Raw genomic sequence first — 16,845 nt, 5'->3', positions numbered from 1 at the left:
TTCTTCATGAGTATGAGCCAGCAAGTTCCGCTAAGCATAGCAGCCCTGCTAGTGAAGAAGACTTGTGGTCTAAGCAGTCAGCCCTCTAGTTTGTGAGAAATTGGCACTAAATTAAAAATTAAAAAAAAAAAAGTAAACCTTGCTGATCTTGAATAAATTTTTCCATTGCAAACCCTTGTATGCAGTCAATTGGAGTATCACGTGCTTCTGTTATCTTCAACTATTTCAGTGTAACTATGAAACTGTTTTTTACTATTTAATCTGGTTCTCAGTTTCTGCTGTTAATAGTAAATCACAATCTACTTGGAAAGCTGTGTGTTTGATTTTCCAGGTTCAAGTGACTTTATTTCAGCATAGTAGGGAGGATTTTAAGCTGTAGAAGTATGCACCTTTCTCCACTTCTGGAAGATCTGCCAGTTTTTCTAAAGGGTTTTTTCTGAACTCCTGTGTCGCTCTAAAACTTGTAGTTCTGATATTTAATACTACTTGAGGGTGTAACTAATGAGGGAAACTTCCAAGTAAATTGTATTTAAAAAAAAAAAAAAAGGGAGGAGAGGTGATAGTTTGACCTGCAGTTGTAGGGAAAGGGAAAAAATGAATGCAAGGAGCAAAAATATATTCAAGACAAATACACTGAACACTTTTAAAAGGATTTAAAATATTTTTCCTGACCCTGCCGTCAAACTGTACTTCAAGTTTGGCAGATGATTATCAGCTCGACAAACATACCTTACTGAGGCAGTATCAGGAAAACCTGTTGTGTATATCTTTCATAGATAAATTTCATGTATTTTGTGGTAATTTGGTACCTTGCATGCCTTCCAAGAATTGTTTGCTAAAGATGTATTTGCCCCTGGGAGGAATAAAGTGTAGGCCGTGATAGTGTTGAGGCTCTCTTCTGACCTCAGGAATGGAGGAAGCAGAAGGTACTTGTTTTCTCCTTGCCTTCATTTCTGTCCTCTTTTCTTAAACCTGGTTTTTCAAAAGCTAATCCATGAGCTTGTCTGTTTTGACAGTTTATACCCAAGTACTTTAACTCTTCTAGCATCAGGCTAGATGCTAAGACAACTGTCTTACTCTTGAGCAGCAAATGATGCATTCCTTGGATTCTTCCTGAAAACTGTCTTTAAGATTAGGAGTGTGACTTCATCTCTGCCAGGATTGAGGGATGAAGACTGTTGTGACTTATCTAGGAATATCCAGATTGAAACCAGCCACTCTCTTCACAGGCTGCAGAAAGATCCAGCTGAGACAACCCAACTGATGGCAGTTGTCTCAGCTTTCCTACCTTCTGTACCTTCCTTTACAGCCTGTTGTATTTGTAAATACTGCAAGCTATTTCCCGTGTTCTGTTTAGTTAGGATGAAAAAGAAGAACACACATAAAAAGAGGCTTATGATGTTTCTGTAAACTTCTTTGAGTTTTCTTTTTCTTGACAACTTGTTTAATTCCACCCATCTCCTATCTGAATTACAAACATGTGATAGTGCTGTAAGACTAGATAGACTATAAATGATATCTGCATTGTGAGTAAAAAGTCCCTTATAAAGCTTACTTGTTTAGAAGAGAGATTATTTTTGACTTTGCAAAAAGCTGGAGGGGTTAAATATACAGCAACATGTTGATAAAACAGATAATGTATAGTACGGTCAACTACTGAAATCTACCCATGGGAGACTGAAGAAAATTGCAGATTACCTTTCTGTAAAAGTGTGCACCACACAAGGATGTAGTTCTAGGTCCTTCAGGGTTCTTTGAAGTCCCCACAAAGCAAAAACATTCGCGCTAATTTTTAAAGTTTGCTTTTTGCTGGATGTAGCTGCTTTTATGTAGGACCGGAGTGAAAATGAGAAGCCTGGTCATACCTGATGTTGCAAAACTGCATTTCTCTCTTGGTCCCAGTCTGCAAAGTTCCTTATTTAATAATGGCAGCCGAGAGGATTGGGAGTGCTGAAGGAAAGGATGGGCCAACAGTCGAAATGGTGGTGCCTTTATGTCCTAACACAGAGAATGAGAAACTTTTCAGGTAGGAGTGTGCTTGGATTTAGCAGGTTTTTTCAGTTCAAGTACAGGCAGATTTAAGCTGACTTATTATATGATCTTCATGTCATGTTGCCAGCTACCTATGCTAGTCAGCTTTCTCCTGTTTGTTGCCACAGGTAGTATGAAATTTATTATACTTTCAGAGAGGATTCTACTTCAGACTTTCTACTGTGGAAGTAAATTCTAGCTTTCCATTTTAGACAGACTCTTTGTTTTTTCTTTCAACCCCATCCTGAGACACTGAGGAATTTTCTTATATTGTTGATGAGGGCATTTGTGGAGATGAGGAGCAGAAAACCTGAGATTCTTTATTTGAATGAAACAATCCCTGCAAAACCTAGAAAAGCTGGAGTCTTCTCAAGGCTTGTGCCTTGCAACTGTTCCAGTTCATCTCAATTAGTGGTTCATTTGTCTTCTGCATGGAGCTATGTTTTCTGTCTTGCCAGTGATTAAATGGGAGGTCTGAGGTGAAGACTGCCTTTTGCTTTTATTGCTTTGCCAGAAAAGCCCAGTTTCCAAACAGCTGCTTGAAGATGAACTTAATTGGATGGCTGTGTGGTCAGGAAGGTTTTATGACTACATACTAACAATGTTGTTGCAAACCATCAGGGACCAACTGATGTCTGGGGTGGTGCAAGATATAGATGTATTTAATATCTTTAGAGAATACCTGATCCTGGCTTTTGAAAATGTCAGCAAGACAGATTTCTTATATTGGAGTCCTGGGAAACCTTTATTTATGTGAAAGTGTCAACATGGTGAATTCAGAGAACTGGAAGACTTTGAAGGTATCCACATTAATGAATAGTTCAAACACCTGTTTTGTTACATAGGAATGACCGATTCCTGTTCAGGGCCCTGTGGGGGAGTTTCTTGTGGTAAAGGCATTGGTTTGATCAGGATCTCCCAGTAGGGGGGAGTTCCAGTGCCTTAGCTTTTACTGAGAAACGTAATGGAGATATTATGCTACCATAACATACTTGGGAGCTTAAAATTAGCCTGTGGTCAAATAATATACCCTAGGGTGTCAGTGACTTGCATTATGATATTCCTTCCAAGTTATTGCAACAGAGCCATAATGACTTCTATTCTTGTTTTTAATTTGTTCTTGACCTGGAACTGTTCTACTAATTAGAGATTCTAATTAGGAGATGGTCTTATCTCTGGTCTTTTCCATGAAGAACTTGGTGCCTCAGCTGTCTTAGGATTCTGGAGCAAGGTGCTTACTACTTTTGGTATGTAACATGATTAGCATTAGTATCTGCATTATTCAAGGACAGTCTTTGATTTTATTTTTTTAACTCATAATGCAGGAAAGTAAAAGTAGACCTTTTTTGTAAAGCTCTGTGGTTTTAGTAGTATGATATTTTTAAAGGTGGAAGGGGTAGAAGGCGTGTGCCAGGAATTCCAGTTCTATGTTCCTGTGATATTACAGTTCATACTGCTTTCTAAACTTAAAAAAAAAAAAAAAAAAAAAAAAAACCACCCTATATTAGTGCACTGTTTTTACTTCTTAATCCTGAGTGACTTTGGACAAGTGTTTTTCCCAAGCTGTTTGGTAGTGAGATCCAATGACTACTGTGAGTTCAGTCTTTTAAGAAATACAAAGGTTTTTTACATTTAAATGTTTAATTTGCCTTGTATGGAGCAAATAATGCATTCATTAATGCTATCTTATTAGCCTTGAACTTGAAGAGGAACTTAATAACATGAGAAATTTTTGAAGGTGTCACTTCAACATCCTAGCGTGCTTTTCTTTCTTTTTATGCCCCTTCCCTTGTGTGTAATTCAGAAGATTGCTTTCAGTAACCAAGCACAGCTGTGGTATTGGCTCTTTCCTAAGGCAGAAGCCGAGTCAAACTTGTTTTAGAGTTCTTTGGTCTTGCACTTTTCTAGATTAAGTCAGAGTAGAAACACTGTTTTGATGCTGAAACGAGCATGTATTGTGTACCGTTAAATGACTCTCTTCTTACTGCGTGGCTGGTCAAGCTTCTTGAGCAGAGGAGCTTCTGGTGTTTCTGCATTTTGCCATTCATAAGGGCTTCTGACATTTGGTGTTATCTTCATTGTGGGGATAGATGTAGACCAGTCTCAATAATGATTCTTGCTTTAGGGGAGCAATCCGTATTATTTATCATTATTTCCTTGTTAACGCTCCGGGCATCCCTCTTTCCAACTCTTCATCACTAAGTATCAGTTCTTTTTTCAGTCTAGTGAGGATGTATATTTTTACAGGCTTTGAAGTAGGATGTAGTTTTTTTCTTTTTTTCAAAAGGCTGAACTTTCCAGTTGTGCCAGAAGTAATTGAGCTGTTTGTTTAAATTGAGGCCATTGTAATTCTGAATTTTGTTATTCAAACTCTGTGAGTATAGAACCGGGGATGTTTCATTCAGTTGTGCAATTGGTTTTCCAGAAATTGAATCGTAATCCAGTGGTAAATTTGGATAAGAAAAAAAAAAGAAATTAGAGTAAATCAACACCTTTAGCCACAGTGCAGGCTAAATCTAAATGTAACTGAAAGATTTCAGAGATATAATAGAAATTCCAGTCTGAAAGCAATCGTACATCATAAAATTTATTGTAAATTAAAGATCAACATTAGATGTTGGTACACCCAAATTAGTCTCTATTTTTGTAGAATGTTATGCATTTACCCTAGAGAAGTTTATGTATGTGAAGGACTTGAATCGCTGTGAAAGTCCTGAACGTTTGTGCTGAAAAGGATAGTGGATTTGGCATCTTTGTGAAAGCTGAGGTTGATTGTGGATCAGTTTATTGTGCATCCTCAATCGTTTTATTAGAAAAACAAACTGTGTTGAGAAAACCGATACACAACTTGTATGCCTCAGGATCCAATAGCTAAGAAAACCCGGAAGCGAAGGGCTTATATCTCAAACGAGTTTGTTTAGGCACTGTGTAGATTTACAGAGGCAACTGAGCACGACCAGTCAGAACGGTTTGTTATTGGCTTCCAAAATTGGTATAAACACTCTGAAAACAACAAAAACAAGAATTGTGATCAGATTTATTTTCACGAAGGTTTAGTTGCAAAATCCAACGAATTCCAGTTTTTTTGGTGAAACATCCTCGCTTTGTTGACTGTTTTTTTTAAAAGTTATTTGTTCCCACCATGCCCAGAAGTTTGACTTTAGAGTGTACCTACTGGTTTTGGATAGTGAGTTTTTTAGTGCATGTTATTTGAAATTGTTATCTTGTTATCCTAGGAAGATCTGACCAGGTGGAAATAACCAAAGTTGAATGAAAACTCTTTGGTCTGTCAGAACAACCTTAGGTGGTTGAAGTGGCTTGGAAGTGTCGGTGACAACGGGCTGATTGAGCTGGCCTTAAACTTCATGTTATTAGTGCTATACCGTAGTGCGTAAAGCAGACCAAAAACAGATGAGAGTGGTAACCCTTCATTGGGAGGTAGGTGCGCAGTATACATTTCTTGGCTTTTAAAAGCAGCCCTCTAAAAGGAGTTCTCCATCACTGGGTGTATTTAGTCTCCTCTTTTGCTCCCTCATTCAGTGTTGTGTGCAGGTGTCAGTATCACTGATGCTGATACAATGTTGTACAATGAAACTACACCTCGTTTCTTCTCACTTGATACAGTTTTATGAGGTTGGAGATGCTCTGTGAAACGTTTCAAGTGAGTATAATGCTCTAGAGCTGATGTGAGCTCCCTTCATCTTGCTTAGTTTGATATGCTGTGCTTTTTGATGCGTTGTTGCGCATTCGTGAAGGTTTGCAAGATCTGTGTGCTTATATTATGCAAATATGACAGGGATGAGTCAGATGATCTTCAGTGCTGTGCTCTGAAACTGTTTGCGTGTGCGTGTCCCCCTTAAAGAGGAAATCTGAGCAGCTTTGCAGGGACTGGGTAACAGGAAAAGTTCTCTTACACGTTGTGCTTCTCTGAAGATCAGCCAGACCAAGTACCTGTGCATTTCCTCTGCAGCTAAAGATGTTGCTAAACATAACTCGGTAAAATAAGATTCTGCTATAAAAATCAAGAATCTGCTAGATGAAAGTTGTCACTCTGCAGCTGATAGATCTCTTTTCTGATGGATATAATTGTGGCTCCTTATTGGTAAATCAGTTATCTTCTAGGTGCCCCAAATATGTTTTTTATATGTTGGAAAACTGAGTTCTTATGTCCTGCTAAGCCAAAATATAACTGTATGCACTGAAATTGTCTTTCTTTGTACAGGGAGAGCTATAGCCTAATTTATTTTCTTTGTTTTTTTCAGTCAATGTTAATCTATAATTGAATTTATAGTCAATTTCTGTAGGTGTCTCATCTTAAGCAAGGGTTGTTTATAACTGTGGTTGGGTTAAGATTCTGATAGAAAGCGAAAAACTAGCCCTGCCGGAAGGCTGCAGTTCCCTATTGTCAGTATGACTTGTTTTTATGCCTACAAGATTGTCTGAGAAGCCTGGTGGAACTGATGTGAATTGGGTCTCTTGAGTCAGGGGATCATCCCCCAATGGAAGTGCCTTTTAAGTGATTTTTGCAGATCATTTTATCTTCCCCACAAAGGAGAGTTTAACTTAACATATAAAATGCACAGATGAGAATTTGAGGTAGCAAGTCATGCGGAAGTGCAAGTGGAGTTTGGGTGATAGAAGGAGCTTTGTGTGAATACCAAGTTATTAACTGTGGTTGTATTTGTTTCATAGAATTGCGAGGGCTGCAGGAGTTTGAACAGGCTTCTTGTGGTCTGAGTTAAGGAATACTGTAAAATTATTTGCTAAAAGCAGGTATGTGCAAAATACTTATGTGTTATGAGAGTAATTAGTCTAAACTGGAAGATGAACCTGCTTGGTAAGAGATGGAATCTTGTGGTGCATTTTTTTTTTTTTTTTAAAGTTTTTCACAGGAGCTTTTATAGATTACCCTTCTGTTCAATTTCACATCAAAACTCAAAGGTGTTTTGTGGCAGGCTTTGATTTAGAGAGCCTAGGGCTTTTGCTGATCTACACAGCAGAGCTCTCTTTTCCTAGGAGGAAAGTTGGTACCTGTTAGCTGCTTGAAAAGTGTTTTTTCCATCTATCTCATAACCACCAGTCTGAATGTAATTCCTTGGGTGATTTCCTGCTTGCTTTTCCTTAAATGTTGTTTAATTTCAAGGCATATTCCTGACCTGGAATAGAGCTGAAGTATTACACACTTAGCTCACACATGTTTCCCTCTTGCCAATTCTTGGCCATTCCAGAGGTAGCTGGATAGTGGCTGCTGTAACTCAGCTATCTTGTACATTTGAGGATATTTCATGCTTCCCTGTGTATGTTCAAATCCTAAAAAGAGAAGAGTTGAGGCATCATTGCATGTTGGATCTATTAATTAGTACATTTAAGTTACATTTATTAATAAATTATATTTATTAATAAATAAAAATCAAGAATCAAAAATAAATCATATTAATACATTAATATTGTCCCTTCCCTGTAACTGCTTTGTCCAACTACTTGCAGATGCAAATTGTTATCCTAGCAGCGTTTATCTGCCTTACAATATAAGTCAATAAGCAGTCTCGTGATGTGCGGTCTTGGAATCCTTGTTTGTTTGTTTTTTTTTCAAATGGTTGACTCTTCACTAGCAGTGTTTATAACTAAAAAGTATGTCTAGAAGTGGAATTGGCTGGAGTCTCAGTAAGTTGGTCTTTGTAATGTTCTGCAACATATTAAAATTACTTTGCCTTTTTTTATATTATGTAGTGTGGATTTGGAGGTGCTCTTTTCTGCCTTCCAATATGCTATGTTGAAGTTGTTAAATAGGTACAAATCTTGCAAAATATTGACTTATGCTGTGGTGAACCTTGAAAAGTTGCGTATTATAGGAAATTGGCCTCCTGTTATCTGATTTCACGCTTTTTCCATCTGTCTCAATATGAAGAGATTAGGGTTGATCCAAGCTATTTGTGTGATGCAGCTTATGGTGATCTTATTATCCTGATCTCATTGCGTTTGGTCTCTAGATTTGAGGTCCTGATTTTAACCCTTCAACAGTTGCAGAAAATTTAGTGAAAAAGTAGTTGAGATTAAATATGTCATTGCAAAATAATAAAGTTCTCAAAGATTTTGGGTTTTTTGTCTGTACAGACTAGCTAAAATGATGAATAAATAAACTCTTAAGTTTATAAAGGATGAAATTCTACCTATATATAACAAATTAGTATCTCCTTATTTCAGTTATACGAAAATTAATGCTGGAAAGTGCGTAGCCATATATTTTAAATGAAGGGGAGACAACTGAATGGGAGCATAGCATTCCCTGGCTTTTCAGTATATACCGCTCATTTTTTCCTATTACTGGAGGGTCAGCCTTGATTTTGAATTGTTGACTTTCTGTTCCTTGATAAAAGGTCTCTTCTGCACTGGGATAATACATTTTGCTGAGAGTGCTAGTGCAGATATCTTCAGGTAGACTGAAAATTAGGAAGACTCCAAAAGGTCTGTCTGAAACTTGTAAAGGAAGCTTTTCTGCACAGCTTCAGACACCAGTTATGGAATACATGTTACTGCTTCTTCAGGAAACAAAAGGGAAGCAAAATGAGTGAGCTAAAACAGGCGTTTTATCCACTCTGCTAAGCTTGAAGGGAAAGCTAGAATCAACCTCTCTTTTCAGAGGGCCTGGAATTCATAGCATTCATGTTAGCAGCAGATTCAAGAATAGTAACCAGGAGACCTTAGTCTGAACTCTACGTAAAACCGGTTTTCTCAAAATTGTAGTTTTATTTAGATGCTAAACGCAAGATATATTCTGTTCTTTAGGTACAAATGGCCTTATGTGCACTTGGGTTATTTTAAGAGTGTTTGTGGATTGTGCAAACATAGCAGGATCTTACTCAGAATTCAGGTCTGTTTTCTTTCTTTGCTAAAAAGAGTAGAGGATGACAGGAGAGCTCTCTAGGCCTCAGAACATTGCCTGTTCTTCTGTGTGCTTCACTGGGGATTCCTCTCTTGGGACACTGCTAAAGCTGAATGTAACAGTGCAAATCTGTTCACTTCTTAAACAAAACTCAATAAGAAAGAACACTCATATGCAAGCAAATGACCGCTATACCTGAGTTAACTAATCTGTATGACACAACAGAAAACTGACAAAACACTGTGTTCTTCAATGCCTCCAGATTAAATGTGGATTAAAATGGGGTGTTTTATCTTCTGTTTCAGTAATAACATCCTGAGCTGGTTATAAAAGACTGCTGGTCCTGGTCTTTTGTTGCTCTAAGCTACTGCTAGGGAAAAACAACACTTCCCTTCTTTTTAAGAATGTGTTCTTGTGAATCCTGTAGCATTCTGCTCTGTGCAAGCACAAGCCAAGCTGTGGAGCTTAGGCTGTGGTAATGACCTTTCTTTATTTGTGCATTATATTTTGATTAAGTACTGAAATGGGACTGCTTTCACTGCAGTGTCCAAATGTTGACAGTTAAGCAGTAATTCTTAGGTGATCCACTTTGTAAGAGATAGCATTCAGTTAAGCACCATAAAAGTTACTGAACACAATGTGAATCTTGTGTCTGAGAGTCTATGCTGCCACTGAGATACCTGGGGGTCTCCTGGCTAACTGAAGCCCAATTAAATTGCTAGCTGTATAACAAGTTTTACATCTTTCAACCTTCCTCATGAAAGTACGCAGTTTTGTGATATCTGTAGCTTAACCTTTATACAGGTGGCATTAGTGAGAGAGACTAATGCAAGGGGAGAGCTCAGTAATCAGCCTTAGCAAAGAGTGTAGGCAGAGTAATATAATTTGTAGTTATATTGATGTGTTGTGCTACCAGGAATTTTCTGTGTTGAAGGAGGCATTATTGAAAGTAACTGTGGTGAAGTTCCCTGAGCGTTGCAGACTTTTTCTGGGACCTTCATCAAGTATTTTGGAAGCCACCTCAGTACACCTTAAAACACTGGTTTTTTTTGTTGTTTGCCATGCCATGTAATCCTAAAAAGTTGGGCTGCTGAGAAAAAGAATTGTTGTCTAGGTTGTTCTAAGGAATTTATTGCAACTGATGGAAGAATGGAAGGCTTCTGCCAGAAAGGTAGTAGTAGTGTAAGACTTGCAAGGCCTGAGAGGCAGGGTAAGTTTGTGCTGACTTCTGTCCTTGTGGCTAAACCTGTTTGTGCCTCAGTAAACTTAAATGCCTCAGGTATTCTTGTGCACAAAAAATTGAGATTGTTTTGAAGTGAAAGCTCAAATGCAAATTTCTAGCAATGTTCTCGTCTTTGGATTTTGCTTTGTTACAACATACTTTTCTCTGTACTGTACTTGCCAGCCAGTGTTACTTAATTTCTTTGACCACTGTACTTGTGTATCTCCATCTGGTCTTTTGCATGGTGAAATTAAATTTTTGGAATTTGAATTTTATGCTCTTTTTGTGCCTTTAAAATGATAAAGGTAGGATAAACATTCCTATAGTGATGACAAGGGAATTTGAGTGAAGGTGAGAATAAAACCTATATCCACTGACGGATAATTCCATTATATTGTGATCTACGCACCTGCTTTAATTATTGTATGCTAACACTTGATAGTTGACTGCTGTTTAAAAATGGCTGGTAATGCTTGTTCTGGGTATTAAGTATTTTCACAGCTGCTTCTACCTGCCAGAGAGCAGGTGTTCAGAGTCTTGAGACATGCAGATTACCTTAGGTTTCTGATGATGCCATTCCCTAATCAAGGCCTTCATGTCAGTGGTGTCAAGCAGCTGGAGTGAGGAGAACTCGCTTGTTCAGGGCACTTTCTGCAGTACGGGGGTAATGCAGGGAAGGGATGCAGTTCACTAGGCAGTGTCCTGGGCCATTTTTTTTATATTACATGAAGAGATTAATTTGAATACCTTGCAATGCCATTGCAGCAAGTTTGGGGAAAGAATAAGCTATAGAAGGGACTGCTGAACTCACCAGGTGTAGCCAGCCCATAAGCAGTGGGATCCTGCTTGTGATGTGGCTGGCTTGTATCCTTTCTCTTGGAGTAGAAAAGGAGCTGGTTTTTTTTTTTTTCTGGAATGAAAAGCTGTGTCAAAGCACTTGGAAAGAGGGTGAGAACTGGCAATCCTGGAGCCTCCAGTGCAGCTCAGTGTCACGACTCAATTAACTGACCTCCCAGTCACTGTTCTACCCTGAGTTGAGTAATTTCTGAATGTAAAATTTTTGGTTTCAGCATTGCTGGCTTTGAATTGCTTTTTAAATTTTAACTCCTGTTGTGGTAGGGATGTTGTGTTTTCCTTGGGTTCCTGAGACTTATGAGTGTTTTCAGTATTCTGCATTGTTTTCTTTGCCGTGGTGTCAGTGGAACTTTGCTCAGGAAGAAAACCGTATTGGCAGCTAACAGTGTTGTATGATAGCAGCTGTAGTTGCTTTCTGTTTCAGTTAGCACCTCACAGTTCAGGGGAAAGGGATGGGAGTTCAGCCAAAAGGCAGAGCTCTTCCTGAACAGGTTTCTTGGATTTTGTTGCCCCAAAGCCCGAGCATTCTGGTGAATTTGGCTAACTTTGCAAGCCTGTAAATACATCCGAGGGCTTATGTTTAGTTTTATGTTTGCAAATGGGAGTCAGCCCAAGAGCTGAGAATGACAGGTCTGCTTGTTGTGTTCTGGTTTAGAATGTGCGTGCATGAAGATTGCTTGGCTTTGAGAGTGTCAAGGCTAGTGTGCAATGGTTCATCAAGATGACAAAGCTATGCACAGGAATATTTAGTGAGTATGGGATCAAAAACTGCGGGTTCTTTGTGTGAGCAGTTTTGACTGAAGCTTCATGATTGCCTTGTTGTGGGGCTCTTCTGTGGTGCCATTTCTCCATTTCCATGGGAACAGACGTGTTCTTGTTGATAAGAGTTCTGTTATCAAGCTAGGAAATTGGCAGGCAGCAGTTGAACCACTGTTACTGTAAAGCTGGGCTGAATACAGACTGAGGACATCACATGGCAGTATGTGTTCAAATATAATGGGTAAAAATATCCTTCCTTCTTCCTCTTCCTTGGTGCACATGGAAAGGAAGAGTCACTCTGCTACAGGCTTGATTGGATCTACAGCAGGTATAGGAACTGGCTGCAGAGAACTGCTTTGATTTGGCCTTCACAAAGAGCAGCAATTTGTAACAGTTAATAAGATAAAAATAGGTGTTTGTGCCATTTTAGGTTCTTTTTTTTTTTTTTTTTTACAGACTCTGAAGGTTATTTGATTTGGAATAATCTCTGCTTAATTTTGTTGCTTAATTTATCTGCATTCAGTTATATGTGGGGGAGTTCTTGGAGCAAAATTCAGTGATATATACAATGCTTTATCTATATGCTTTATTTTATAGCTTTGGGAAGTCTAGAAAAATCTTATGATAGTTTAAGGATATTTTTCTTAGAGGTGTAGATCTGGTTTTTAAGTATATCCAAATAAGAAATTGCAATCCTGATAATTATCTGGAAATCTGGAAGCCAGCTGAAGATTTGGGACAGATGACCTGACTGGATGCTTAAAATATTTTGCAACAAAATGGCTTAATTACTTAAGATCTGTTCTGTCATTTCTGTGGGTTTAAGAATAAAAGAAAAATGAGAGCAATTTTAGATGCAAACATCTAGGCTGGATGCCCCTGTGCAAAGATTTATGTGCTCTTGTCTTACTGCTTAATTGCATTTCTGCAGTGGATAGTAATGGTGCAATTCTGGAAGCTGAAATTTTGACTCTTTTGTAGCTGTCATAGCAATAGTAAAAAATTGGTAGCAGCCATCACAATTGCTGCCTCCTGACTGCACAGTTGTCATGGTTTTAAGGTACTGCAGTGCAAGTCACTTCTGCTCAACTAAGTGTTGGGAGCAGTCCAAGGGATGCTTATTTTTAAATGCTGTCAGAACAAATGATTTTTGTAGGTATCTGTGTTCTGGAGGTGACTTCTCTAAATGAGATTTGAACATAGACCTTTCTAGAGAAATATAGTAAGTTCTGTATGGCTAAAATTACTAAGGAACGGGCAACCAGTTATGGAGATATGTCGGTCTTAAGTGAAGCAGCAAGAAGTCCTTGGAGCAAAGCAAGCTCCAAGTGGAGGGGAGCTGTAGAGGATTTATCACTGTAGTGAAAGCCTCCTGAAAAGGTGGTGTGGGGATATGTGTAGGCAGTTTGTCTTACTATGCCTTTCATCCTGCTGTTCTTTTGTTTTATCACAAAACATGTAACATACCAGTGAGGGAGCACTGCAGAGGCATTTGGTTGGAGGGCAAGCATTAATGAGTACCACAAGCCTGATGTGATTTGGCTCCTCCAAATCTATTAGTGTATCTTAAGAGCCAGATAAAACTCAAATTCTTTAGAATTTTGGTATCTTTGATACCTGCTGCTAAAAGCACAGATATGTGGTAATATCCTGCATATGCAACTGCGGGATATTTTTAAAGAGCTGACTGCCATATCCCTTTACTGCACTGTAATAATGGTAATGGAATGGGTTTGTGATATGCAATCTTACAATGAGTTTGGTCTGTGCTGTCTTTGATAAGCATTGCATAAGAAAGAACATCAAAATATGTTGTATTTGTGTTATTTTGTACAATGACTACAATGATGGCTCCTAGGACATATAATACCAAACTTCTGATCATACAAGCTATGTGCCAAAATCTTTGTATCACAGAATGGCTTGGGTTGGAAAGGACCTCAAGGATCATCCAGTTCCAAACCCCCTGCCAGACGCGGGGTTGCCAGCTGCTGGATCAAGCAGTAGATCAGGTTGCCTAGGCCCCATCCAGCCCAGCCTTGAGCACCTCCAGGGATGGGGCACCCATAATATCTCTGGGCAACCTGTTCCAGCACCTCACCACCTTCTCAGTGAAAAACTTTCTCCTCTAAATCTCCCCTCCTTTATTTGAAAACCATTTCCACTTGCCCTATCGCTACACATGTGAAAAGTTGATATCACTCCTGTTTATAATCTCCCTTTAGATATTGGAAGGCCATAAAGATGTCTTTCTGCACCCTTCTCTTCTCCAGACTGAACAAGCCCAGCTTGCTCAGCCTGTCTTCACAGGAGAGGTGCTCCAGCGCTCTGATCATACTCATGGCTCTCCACTGGACCCTTTCTAAAAGCTCCACATCTTTCCTGTGTTGGGGGTCCCAGATCTGGACCCAGTACTCCAGATGGTGCCTCACAGGGGCAGAGAGTAAGGGGGATGATCACCTCCCTTGTCCTGGCCACTGCTCTTCTGATGCAGCCCTGTTTGTATGACCAAGCTGAGGATCAGGGCTTCAACCTCTGTTTCCTCAGCCTCTATACAATTCACTGTTTTTTTTTTACGTATCTGTTTTACGGTTCCATGTTCCCTGCTTAGTATCGCAGAGTTACCTATTGCTGTCATCTACATGCACTTTGTATTCTGGAATTGCATTGGTTTCTGCACAAAAATCTGCCTTGCAGTTGAGATGCACAGTAACTTCTTGCTGATAGACAAGTTAGCAGACATCAGCTGATATGTATTAGTTCTCCATGTGCAAGCCTTTACTTCAGAGTCTGTAACATAGCCATCCTTGAACTCCTTGTGACCTGTGGTCAAATTATCCTTGCTAAATGACTGAGTTGTAATGCTTATAAATAAATGGGAACTTGAAGTAGTAACTGCACAAAAGATGGTTTAAGTATATATATAAAAAAAAAAAAACCTGGAGTCTCCTTTTCAACTGAAAATTCTGAACTGGATCATAAAGATGCATATCTTTTCCTCATCTGAAGTTGTCTGGATGTGACACAGCTGTGCTCCTTATCTCATGCAATTGCTGGCACTTGGGGGCGTGCATCCTGTGTGGCTGAGAGTTGAGAAAGTCAGATGAATGATTATTATCTACTGTAATTCTCTGTGGTGTTTCAAGTTCTGTTCTTTTTGCTTCACTGAGTTTAATTTCAGTAGCTGATCAGTTTGTTGGTTTTTGTAGATCAGGCAATCAGTATTGAAGCAGGTTTGTGTATTAGTATCATGTTCTTGTTCAGATTTCTTTAAAAAAAAAAAGCAGTAGAAATTGATATGGAGTTTAACTTTCTGAAACACTTGCATCAGCTATAAGCATTTTAAAGCAAATTTTGTCTACTTTTCCTTTTTCCCTTGTGTTATCCTCCCAAGGAAGAGGAAAAAAAAAAAATTGCTTATGAAGGTGTTTTTGGTGCTTATCTTCACTGTATCTGTGTACTCTGTGATCTCTGGAGCTGCATTCATGTTGGCTTTCTCTACATTTCCTCATCTCCCCATGTTCAAGCAATGCTAATCATATGATTATGATCATATGATTTTTTGTTTTAAGCTAGAAGTATTTTTTTAAACTCAGATCTAGTTTTTTGTTGGTTCATGTTAGAGAGAAAAAAGATGACATCAAAAAGCTGAGGAGGAATGAAAATGCTGGGTGAAAAAAATATTGTTGTGGTGTTCAATTTTGAAAGGGTGTAGGGAAGTGAGCAGAATCTACGTGTTTGTTTCCAAACCCAAATCAAATTCTTCTGGGCAGAGGTAATTTCAACTGTGGTGTGTTTTTTCTTAGAGTCTAATGTTCCTTTATTTAAGAGGCTATTTTCAGTCTGCGTGCCTGCCTTGTCTGTTGCACTGTACCACTTGGCAGAAGAGTAAAGCAACAAAACTTCTAGAGAAAGTATGATTTGAAATACTGACTTGCGTATTAAAGCATGGAGTTTGGACTATTTTAAATTACTGATCCACCTTGTTGTTCTGAAGGTTGGTAAAATGCAGTGGAGCAGGATGGCCTACAGCATGTTTTTAAGGGCTCATCTTACGTGAGCAATCTTTGAAACACAAATAGAAAGAATAAGCTAGTATATCTTTGTCTGTTTTGCTGTAACTTGAAATGTGGTAAGCTTATTTTTTCATTTTTTGTTTCCTTCAGGTTTTGAATGAAGAATGTGATCAGAATTGGTACAAGGCAGAACTCAATGGAAAAGATGGCTTCATTCCCAAGAACTATATAGAAATGAAGCCACATCCGTAAGTAGAGTTCTGGTGATAGTTCCTGTGAGTTTGGTGGATTTTAAGCATAATTCAACTCTTTCTGAAGACATTTAAACTGCTGATGGCATCTGGATCATGTTAGCTTTGTATGTCAGCAATGCCGGAGGTCTTTGTTAGTGCATTAACAACCTGGGGAGGTTATGCAGAAGTTTACATAGTGTCATGTTTACTGAGCAGTAATGCAGATCTCTCTAAGTAGTCCAGCAGGGAATACAAAAACAAACTGCAGCCACATGTAAGAAGGAGAATGTTCCTTTTCTTAGGCTGGTATCAGTGTTGTGGGAAGGAGGTGAGTACTTTTCAAGAGAATTTAGAAGGAAAGTAACTGGAAATGCTTTTAAATGTTAGTCCTGTCCAAGGATCTGAGACTTAAATCCTCCAGCTCCATTTCTTGTATTAAACAGTGTTCATTTTTGCTTGTATTCTGTAAATCTTCCAATTTTCTTTTTAACTGCTAGCAGATGAGACTGAAAGGGAAATGTAGCATATCATAGTCACCTGCTGGATCACCTGGATTTCATAGGGTTAATCCAAATCTCATGTTAATTAACAAAGAGAATGTGTAAGTATATATAGGTACTGATAATCAGTGGACAGCTATAGGAAACTCTGGGCAGGGAGGCTGCCTATGAAGGCTCAGCTGTGCCACTCAGGGGATAGGACTACCTTTTTGCTTATAAGGGGGCAGGGCAAGAACTTCTGTTTATGAAATGGCCTGAATCAGGCTTGTGGTGTGTCCAAGTCTGTATTCTTCATCAACTGCTTATAAAGATATTGCTGAAATCTTACTCTGCAAAAATTGTAACT

General features: G+C 38.7%; 1 protein-coding gene across 3 annotated transcripts in view; it reads left to right on the top strand.

The window, feature by feature from the left end:
- Window positions 1-16,845, top strand: part of GRB2 (growth factor receptor bound protein 2) — a 37,405-nt gene that overhangs the window by 9,929 nt on the left and 10,631 nt on the right. For all 3 annotated transcript variants that reach the window (XM_042865308.1, XM_042865309.1, XM_042865307.1), the window contains one exon: window positions 15,917-16,014. In XM_042865308.1, coding sequence (XP_042721242.1) covers window positions 15,917-16,014 — 98 coding nt within the window. The remainder of the gene's footprint in view (window positions 1-15,916; window positions 16,015-16,845) is intronic.

Source organism: Lagopus leucura, unplaced genomic scaffold (assembly GCF_019238085.1).
Source record: "Lagopus leucura isolate 7727_CA_CO unplaced genomic scaffold, USGS_WTPT01 Super-Scaffold_797, whole genome shotgun sequence".
NCBI lineage: Eukaryota > Metazoa > Chordata > Aves > Galliformes > Phasianidae > Lagopus > Lagopus leucura.
This window is presented reverse-complemented; position numbering and strand designations above follow the sequence as displayed.